At 49.6% G+C, this 10,825-nt stretch overlaps 1 protein-coding gene across 3 annotated transcripts in view; it reads right to left on the bottom strand.

The window, feature by feature from the left end:
* The window catches only part of tpst1 (tyrosylprotein sulfotransferase 1), a 102,865-nt gene that overhangs the window by 33,296 nt on the left and 58,744 nt on the right, over nucleotides 1-10,825 (bottom strand). The window contains exon 4 of one of the 3 annotated variants that reach the window (XM_038984621.1): nucleotides 1-295. This exon is cut by the window's left edge and continues 313 nt beyond it. The exons of the other annotated variants lie outside the window; for them this stretch is intronic. Coding sequence (XP_038840549.1) covers nucleotides 14-295 — 282 coding nt within the window. The 3' untranslated portion in view covers nucleotides 1-13. The remainder of the gene's footprint in view (nucleotides 296-10,825) is intronic. 3 annotated transcript variants of the gene reach the window in all.

Raw genomic sequence — 10,825 nt, 5'->3', positions numbered from 1 at the left:
GATACTGTATGCATTAATATGTAGTGTGCCCATGTTCTGTGACCAGAGCCCGCCCGTCTGTGACCGGAGCCCGCCCGTCTGTAGCCAGAGCCCGCCCGTCTGTGATCAGAGCCCTCCCGTCTGTGACCAGAGCCCTCCCGTCTGTGACCAGAGCCCGCCCGTCTGTGACCAGAGCCCGCTCGTCTGTGACCAGAGCCCTCCCGTCTGTGACCAGAGCCCGCCCGTCTGTGACCAGAGCCCGCCCGTCTGTGACCAGAGCCCGCCCGTCTGTGACCAGAGCCCGCCCGTCTGTAGCCTTGGAAGAGGAGGACACATCACTTAAGAAAAACCCTGGCGTCGTCAAGGCGACGCTACAGACGGAGGGACGACATCTCTCCGCAGTTAAGTCCCGTTACCACGACAACACGTTCCAGAGAACTGCCCACGTTGTCGACACAAGAACAGCTAGGAGAGTAGCCGTTTCAGAATACACATCACACAGGATACACATCACACAGGATACACATCACACAGAATACACATAACACAGAATACACATAACACAGAATACACATCACACAGGACACACATCACACAGGACACATCACACAGGACACACATCACACAGGATATACACATAACACAGAATACACATCACACAGAATATACATCACACAGAATATACATCACACAGGATACACATCACACAGGATACACATCACACAGAATACACATCACACAGGATACAAATCACACAGGATACAAATCACACAGGATACACATCACACAGGATATACACATAACACAGAATACACATCACACAGGACACACATCACACAGGATACACATCACACAGGATATACATCACACAGGATACACATCACACAGAATATACACATCACACAGGATACACATCACACAGAATATACACATCACAGAGGACACACATCACACAGAATACACATCACACAGGACACACATCACACAGGATACACATCACACAGGACACATCACACAGGACACACATCACACAGGATATACACATCACACAGGATACACATCACACAGGATATACACATCACACAGGACACACATCACACAGGACACACATCACACAGAATACACATCACACAGGATACACATCACACAGGACACACATCACACAGGATATACACATCACACAGGATACACATCACACAGGATATACACATCACACAGGATACACATCACACAGAATACACATCACACAGGATACACATCACACAGGATATACACATCACACAGGATATACACATCACACAGGATACACATCACACAGGATACACATCACACAGAATACACATCACACAGGATACACATCACACAGGATACACATCACACAGGATACACATCACACAGGATACACATCACACAGGATACACATCACACATGATATACACATCACACAGGACACACAGTACTTCATTCTCTTCAACTAGCCGCTTTGTCTCTATAAAACAGCCACTAACAGATAGCACCCCTCTCTCCTGTGTAACCCCTTGTCTACAGGTCTGAGCTAACAGATAGCACCCCTCTCTCCTGTGTAACCCCTTGTCTACAGGTCTGAGCTAACAGATAGCACCCCTCTCTCCTGTGTAACCCCTTGTCTACAGGTCTGAGTTAACAGATAGCACCCCTCTCTCCTGTGTAACCCCTTGTCTACAGGTCTGAGCTAACAGATAGCACCCCTCTCTCCTGTGTAACCCCTTGTCTACAGGTCTGAGCTAACAGATAGCACCCCTCTCTCCTGTGTAACCCCTTGTCTACAGGTCTGAGCTAACAGATAGCACCCCTCTCTCCTGTGTAAACCCTTGTCTACAGGTCTGAGCTAACAGATAGCACCCCTCTCTCCTGTGTAACCCCTTGTCTACAGGTCTGAGCTAACAGATAGCACCCCTCTCTCCTGTGTAACCCCTTGTCTACAGGTCTGAGCTAACAGATAGCACCCCTCTCTCCTGTGTAACCCCTTGTCTACAGGTCTGAGCTAACAGATAGCACCCCTCTCTCCTGTGTAACCCCTTGTCTACAGGTCTGAGCTAACAGATAGCACCCCTCTCTCCTGTGTAACCCCTTGTCTACAGGTCTGAGCTAACAGATAGCACCCCTCTCTCCTGTGTCACCCCTTGTCTACAGGTCTGAGCTAACAGATAGCACCCCTCTCTCCTGTGTAACCCCTTGTCTACAGGTCTGAGCTAACAGATAGCACCCCTCTCTCCTGTGTAACCCCTTGTCTACAGGTCTGAGCTAACAGATAGCACCCCTCTCTCCTGTGTAACCCCTTGTCTACAGGTCTGAGCTAACAGATAGCACCCCTCTCTCCTGTGTCACCCCTTGTCTACAGGTCTGAGCTAACAGATAGCACCCCTCTCTCCTGTGTAACCCCTTGTCTACAGGTCTGAGCTAACAGATAGCACCCCTCTCTCCTGTGTAACCCCTTGTCTACAGGTCTGAGCTAACAGATAGCACCCCTCTCTCCTGTGTCACCCCTTGTCTACAGGTCTGGAAAGGAGGAGGAGAGGAGGGAGTAGGAGAACAGGAGGGGAGGAAGGAGTGCAGGAGGGAAGGGAGAGCAGAGGGAGAGGGAGGGAGCAGAGCAGAGGGAGAGGGGGGGGGGCAGAGGGAGAGGGCGGTAGGGGAGTAGAGGGAGTCATAACGTTCCAACTCTGCTTTTTTGGGGGTTGACGTCACTTCCTCTTGAATTTGCAGACGTGTTGCTGTGCGTTTTGTTGCTGTGCGTTTTGTTGCCAACCTTACTTTGCTAGCTGACAACTTTACGTTTTTTTCTTTTTACTTTTTAATTACCGTTTATATTTTTAGTTTTTCCATCACAACTTTTTTCCCTCATTCAACTTTTTCACTCCGGACGCTTTATCTGGACATGGTTCGTCAGTACTTTCAACAGCCGAAGCTAAGTAGTAACATTAACATGATGTCTTTTAATTGCAGTCGCTGTACTCATAATATATAGGAGAACGATCGCCTTACGGCGAGGATAGCTGTGCTACAAGCCCAGCTTCAGACGCAATCGTTAGGCAAGGGTAACGGAAATGGCGCTGAGGAACTGAGCCCTAGGACCATACGTCAGGACTACCGGGCATGATGACTCCTTGCTGTCCCCAGTCCACCTGGCCTTGCTGCTGTCCCAGTTTCAACTGTTCTGCCTGCGGTTATGGAACCCCTACCTGTCCCAGACCTGCTGTTTTCAACTCTTAATTATCGGCTATGAAAAGCCAACTGACATTTATTCCTGATTATTATTTGACCATGCTTGTCATTTATGAACATTTTGAACATCTTGGCCATGTTCTGTTATAATCTCCACCCGGCACAGCCAGAAGAGGACTGGCCACCCCTCATAGCCTGGTTCCTCTCTAGGTTTCTTCCTAGGTTTTGGCCTTTCTAGGGAGTTTTTCCTAGCCACCGTGCTTCTACACCTGCATTGCTTGCTGTTTGGGGTTTTAGGCTGGGTTTCTGTACAGCATTTCGAGATATTAGCTGATGTACGAAGGGCTATATAAAATAAACTTGATTGATTGATTGATTGATTGATTGAGGGAGAGGGAGGTAGGGGAGTAGAGGGAGAGGGGAGCAGAGGGAGAGGGAGGGAGCAGAGGGAGAGGGAGGGAGCAGAGGGAGAGGGAGGGAGCAGAGGGAGCAGAGGGAGAGGGAGGGAGCAGAGGGAGAGGGAGGGAGCAGAGGGAGCAGAGGGAGCAGAGGGAGAGGGAGGGAGCGGAGCAGAGGGAGAGGTGGGAGGGGAGCAGAGGGAGAGGGAGGGAGGGGAGCAGAGGGAGAGGGAGGGAGGGGAGCAGAGGGAGAGGGAGGGAGCAGAGGGAGAGGTGGGAGGGGAGCAGAGCAGAGAGATAGGGGGGAGGGGAGCAGAGGGAGAGGGAGAGGGATGGAGCGGAGCAGAGGGAGAGGGATGGAGCGGAGCAGAGGGAGAGGGGGGAGGGGAGCAGAGGGAGAGGGGGGAGGGGAGCAGAGGGAGAGGGAGGGAGCAGAGCAGAGAGATAGGGGGGAGGGGAGCAGAGGGAGAGGGAGAGGGATGGAGCGGAGCAGAGGGAGAGGGGGGAGGGGAGCAGAGGGAGAGGGGGGAGGGGAGCAGAGGGAGAGGGGGGAGGGGAGCAGAGGGAGAGGGAGGGAGCGCAGCAGAGGGAAAGAGGGAGGGGAGCAGAGGGAAAGGGGGGAGGGGAGCAGAGGGAAAGAGAGGGAGGAGAGCAGAGGGAGGGAGGGGAGCAGAGGGAGAGGGAGGGAGGGGAGCAGAGGGAGAGGACCAGAGGGAGAGGGAGGGAGGAGACCAGAGGGAGAGGGAGGGAGGGGACCAGAGGGAGAGGAATAGAGGTAGGGAGGGGAGTAGAGGGAGAGGAATATTAGGAGAATAAGCAATGCAGCTGTCTTCGATCTGATGGGGAAACACTATACTACTCATCAGATGTGATGCGCACACACACACACACACCAGTCATTTAGCAGACTCTTATCCAGAGCCACTTGTATACATTTTCATACTTGTTTACGCTCTACCAACACGTCATTCTCTACCAACTGAGCCACATGGGACACAAACACACACAGGCACTATCACAGACACACAGGACCGCACACAGACACACAGGCGCGCACACACATTTTTGTGAAGGCAGAGGGTTAGTCCAGGAACCAATCACTACCCCCCTGTGTGTTGTAGATTTTCAGGAAGAAGAATTGGCCCTAGACGAACTGAATGAACTGAGAGAATGAGAACATTCTGACAGCCTGCTAGATATCTGCCTCCTCCATAACCTCCCCCAACCACCAAATCTACCTACAAACCTCCCCCAACCACCAAATCTACCTACAAACCTCCCCCAACCACCAAATCTCCCCCAACCACCAAACCTTCCTCCAAACCTCCCCCAACCACCAAACCTCCCTCAAACCTCCCCCAACCACCAAACCTCCCTCAAACCTCCCCCAACCACCAAATCTACCTACAAACCTCCCCCAACCACCAAATCTCCCCCAACCACCAAACCTCCCTCAAACCTCCCCCAACCACCAAACCTCCCTCAAATCTCCCCCAACCACCAAATCTACCTACAAACCTCCCCCAACCACCAAATCTACCTCCAAACCTCCCCCAACCACCAAATCTACCTACAAACCTCCCCCAACCACCAAACCTCCCCCAACCACCAAATCTCCCCCAACCACCAAACCTTCCTCCAAACCTCCCCCAACCACCAAACCTCCCTCAAACCTCCCCCAACCACCAAACCTCCCCCAACCACCAAATCTCCCTCAAACCTCCCCCAACCACCAAATCTACCTACAAACCTCCCCCAACCACCAAATCTCCCCCAACCACCAAATCTACCTACAAACCTCCCCCAACCACCAAATCTCCCTCAAACCTCCCCCAACCACCAAATCTCCCCCAACCACCAAACCTCCCTCAAACCTCCCCCAACCACCAAATCTCCCTCAAACCTCCCTCAACCACCAAACCTCCCTCCAAACCTCCCCCAACCACCAAATCTACCTACAAACCTCCCCCAACCACCAAATCTCCCTCAAATCTCCCCCAACCACCAAACCTCCCTCCAAACCTCCCCCAACCACCAAATCTACCTACAAACCTCCCTCAACCACCAAATCTCCCCCAACCACCAAACCTCCCTCCAAACCTCCCCCAACCACCAAACCTCCCTCAAACCTCCCCCAACCACCAAATCTCCCCCAACCACCAAACCTTCCTCCAAATCTCCCCCAACCACCAAACCTCCCTCAAACCTACCCCAACCACCAAACCTCCCTCCAAACCTCCCTCAACCACCAAACCTCCCTCAACCACCAAACCTCCCTCCAAACCGTCCTACAAACCTCCCCCAACCACCAAACCTCCCTCCAAACCTCCCTCAACTACCAAACCTCCCTCCAAACCTTCCTCAACCACCAAACCTCCCTCAACCTCCAAACCTCCCTCAACCACCAAACCTCCCTCAACCTCCAAACCTCCCTCAACCTCCAAACCTCCCTCAACCTCCAAACCTTCCTCAACCACCAAACCTCCCTCAACCTCCAAACCTCCCTCAACCTCCAAACCTCCCTCAACCACCAAACCTCCCTCAACCTCCAAACCTCCCTCAACCACCAAACCTCCCCCAACCACCAAACCTCCCTCCAAACCTCCCCCAACCACCAAACCTCCCTCCAAACCTCCCCCAACCACCAAACCTCCCTCAAACTCCCTCTCTCCCCTAAACTACCCCACCCCTATCTTCCTCCCCCTCCTCCCCATTTCCCCCACCTCTCTTGATCAGTCTCAGAATGCTTTCCGTTCGAGTCATCGGCTAGGTCATCGGCTAGGCATCTCGATGTGAACACAGATTCCGTGGTGTTATGAACTATTTCCCATGTATTCCCAGTTCTCTCCCGTTTGGCTCCACTTGAAACATATGGAAGAAAACACATTCTCATGACAGAAGTTTAAAAAAAATGGGACTTCACACTGGGGTAACAACCACAACGAGGATAGGGAGGCTCCACTCAGAGGAACACACACCTCCTCACTGAGCAGTTTCCATTATGAAAATACATGACCATACTTTCTGTTATTAACAGATAATACAGCTGACAGTTAATCATCTCATCCCTCTGAAGGGTTCAAGTTGATTTTGGGGGATCTTCTAAAGACAAGTGGAACCAACACAAGACCCTTTAACACCACAACAGTTGATAAGTCCAGCTGGCTAGAGAAGCACAGCGAAGTCCGGAGTCAATATGATACACTGCAATACACACACACAATATAAAATCGAGCACACAGCCATGCAACCTCCATAGACAAACATTGGCAGTAGAATGTCCTTCCTGAAGAACTCAGTGATGTTCAACGTTGCCCCGTCATAGGATGCCACCTTTTCAACAAGTCCGTTTTGTGAAATTTCTTTCCTGCTAGAGCTGTAAACTGTAAAGTGTTGTTATTGTGAAGTGTAAACGTTTAGGAGCAACAACGGCTCGGCCGTGAAGTGGTAGGCCACACAAGCTCCCAGAATGGGTCCACCGAGTGCTGAAGAGTGCAGCGCGTACCAATCATCTGTCCTCAGTTACAACACTCACTACTGAGAACTGTTTATCAGGAGATTCATGAAATGGGTTTCCATGGCCGAGCAGCCGCACACAAGCCTGAGATCACATGTTCTTTACAGAGCTTTAAACTGGCCTTTATGCGGCTAGGCATAGTTAAATAAAAGGTCACATTATTTAACTAGGCAAGTCAGTTAAAGGTTCAATTTAAAGGGGCCACTCATACATCAGCAACAAGACACCCAGGGGCTCACTTCTGAACTCTGTACACACACACACACACACACACACACACACACACACACACACACACACACACACACACACACACACACACACACACACACACACACACACACACACACACACACACACACACATCGGAAACTTTAATGGACAAATCAGACACCGTGGGAGAAGGGCAGCATTTAAAAAGAAATGGTAACCTTTTTTTGTTTCACCTTTATTAAACCTTTATTTAACTAGGCAAGTCAGTTAAGAACACATTCTTCATCAAAAAGATGCATGGCCTTCGTCAGGGTGTACTCCCTGACGAAGGCCATGCAGCCGAAACGCGTCGGTTTTTAAACAACTTTGTTTCTATTGAACATGCCATACTAATAAAGGCAATTTAATTAATTATATGAAGAGTGCCTTGGTCCTCCTTTATTTTTGATGACCAATTTACCCCTTTTTACCAACGGGCACCTTCTATCTACCAAAATGTACTATAGTGTACCTTAGTAGCGCTTCCCTTCCTCCTCTTTCTACAAGAACACATTCTTATTTACAGTGACGGCCCAGGAACAGTGGGTTAACTGCTTTATTCAGGGGAACAGTGGGTTAACTGCTTTATTCAGGGGAACAGTGGGTTAACTGCTTTATTCAGGGGAACAGTGGGTTAACTGCTTTATTCAGGGGAACAGTGGGTTAACTGCTTTATTCAGGGGAACAGTGGGTTAACTGCTTTATTCAGGGGAACAGTGGGTTAACTGCCTTGTGCAGGGGAACAGTGGGTTAACTGCCTTGTGCAGGGGAACAGTGGGTTAACTGCCTTGTGCAGGGGAACAGTGGGTTAACTGCCTTGCTCAGGGGAACAGTGGGTTAACTGCCTTGTGCAGGGGAACAGTGGGTTAACTGCCTTGTGCAGGGGAACAGTGGGTTAACTGCTTTATTCAGGGGAACAGTGGGTTAACTGCTTTATTCAGGGGAACAGTGGGTTAACTGCTTTATTCAGGGGAACAGTGGGTTAACTGCCTTGTGCAGGGGAACAGTGGGTTAACTGCCTTGTGCAGGGGAACAGTGGGTTAACTGCCTTGTGCAGGGGAACAGTGGGTTAACTGCCTTGCTCAGGGGAACAGTGGGTTAACTGCCTTGTGCAGGGGAACAGTGGGTTAACTGCCTTGTGCAGGGGAACAGTGGGTTAACTGCCTTGCTCAGGGGAACAGTGGGTTAACTGCCTTGCTCAGGGGAACAGTGGGTTAACTGCCTTGTTCAGGGGAACAGTGGGTTAACTGCCTTGTTCAGGGGAACAGTGGGTTAACTGCCTTGTTCAGGGGAACAGTGGGTTAACTGCCTTGTTCAGGGGAACAGTGGGTTAACTGCCTTGTTCAGGGGCAGAACGGCAGATTTTTACCTTGTCAGCTCAGGGATTCAATCCAGCAACCTTTCGGTTACTGGCCCAACGCTCTAACCACTAGGCTACTTGCCGCCCCATCCTCCACATGTTGTGTAGGGGGGGCCAGTACAGGAAATGGAACCAAGTCTACAGCAACGCCATGTTAGGCTGACGAATTACAGGCAGCCTTGACACAGGGGTAAGTGTCTGTGACCCCCAGGCTGTGACCCCCAGGCTGTGACTCACAGGCTGTAAGGCTCAATAAAACACTCGCCTTACACAACATTTAATAGAGGCCACTTCCTTACACCCAAGTTGTTTAGAGAGGGACAGCGTGCTTAAACACACACATGTATGTGTGTGTGTGTGTGTGTGGTGTGTGTGTGGTGTGTGTGTGGTGTGTGTGTGTGTGGTGTGTGTGTGGTGTGTGTGTGTGGTATGTGTGTGTGTGGTGTGTGTGTGGTGTGTGTGTGTATGTGTGTGTGGTGTGTGTGTGTGTGTGTGTGTGTGGTGTGTGTGTATGCCTACGCATGTGTTTGGTGTGTGTGTGTGGTGTGTGTGGTGTGTTGAGTGTGTGTGTGTTGTGTGTGTGTGTATGCCTACGCATGTGTTTGGTGTGTGTGTGTGTGGTGTGTGGTGTGTGTGTGTATGCCTACGCATGTGTTTGGTGTGTTTGGTGTGTGTGTGTGTGTGTGTGGTGTGTTTGGTGTGTGTGTGTGTGTGTGTATGTGTGTGTGTGTGTGTGTGTCCCCAGTTTGTTCTTTAGACTTTAGCCACTAGAGAATAATCAATAATGGATCAAGACAAATGGAAAACAGATTGAGAGTTAAAGAGTAGCTGGCTATCTGATCTCCTTACTGTAATAGTCTTCATATGGTTACCGTGCATCGTAACTTCACAACGCCCTTTCTCCTCTGAGAGACAATTAGGATAACAAGAGATCAATACAGACTTATTAAAAAAAGGACTGTTGTTGTACGTTGGTTTCAAAGATCATAAATTGAAGCTCCGAGCCAACAGATCAAACCCTGACTGCGCTGGAATGGGAGAAACTCCCCAAATACAGGTGTGCCAAGCTTGTAGCGTCATACCCAAGAAGACTCAAGGCTGTAAATCGCTGCCAAAAGGTGCTTTAACAAAGTACTGAGTAAAGTGTCTGAATACTTATGTAAATGTGATAGTTTTACAAGTTTTACATTTTTTATACATTTGTTAAAAAAACTTTAAAAAAAACTGTTTTTGCTTTGGCATTATGGGGTATTGTGTGTAGATTGATGAGGGGGAAAAAACTATTTAATCATTTACAATAAGGCTGTAACGTTAAAAAATCTTAAATATCTAAATATATATATATATATATATAGAGAGAGAGAGAGATGGGACAGAACCTGGAACTGACGCCAAGCAGGGTGGAGGTGAGGTTCAGACATGAGAACATGTCGACGGAGAGATGCTAATCAGAGGAACCTTTACACAACACATAGGACATTGGTCTTCCGGGGCCTTCAGTCCTGGAATGTATCAGTTTAAATCCTGAACAAGAGACAGCACCATAAACAGACTGAATATGCTCCACAGGATCAGAGATAAGAAATCTAAAAGAGAGAGGCTTGAGAGACACCCGATACCAGGGCTCCTCGCTGAATAAATCATATTGAGCTCCAGAAATAGGAGGCCCGTGTGCTCGCTGCTTTCCAGCACCAAAGATGTCTGGCCGGGGTCAGTGAGTGTACTAAGCAGAGCAGAAGGACTCTCACATACAGGTCTGTCTGGTAGATGTGGAGGATGGGACTGGATGGGACTTGGGCTCCCGAGTGGCGCAGTGGTCTAAGGCACTCCATCTCAGTGCAAGAGGCATCACTACAGTCCCTGGTTCGAATCCAGGCTGTATCACATTCGGCCGTGATTGGGAGTCCTATTGGGCAGCGAACAATTGGCCCAGCGTCGTTAGGGTTTGGCCGGTGTAAGCCGTCATTTTAAATAAGAATTTGTTCTTAACTGACTTGTCTAGTTAAATAAAGGTTAAAAAATATATATATTTGGATATGATCACTGAATTCAGACAGATGCTAAATCAGCAGGAGCCATTCAAATGGGAATTAATTATTTGAATACAGATATTAA

This window comes from Salvelinus namaycush, unplaced genomic scaffold (genome assembly GCF_016432855.1).
Source record: "Salvelinus namaycush isolate Seneca unplaced genomic scaffold, SaNama_1.0 Scaffold253, whole genome shotgun sequence".
Taxonomy (NCBI): Eukaryota; Metazoa; Chordata; class Actinopteri; order Salmoniformes; family Salmonidae; genus Salvelinus; species Salvelinus namaycush.
Note: the sequence above shows the minus strand (reverse complement) of the source record. Positions and strands in the feature narration are given on the sequence as shown.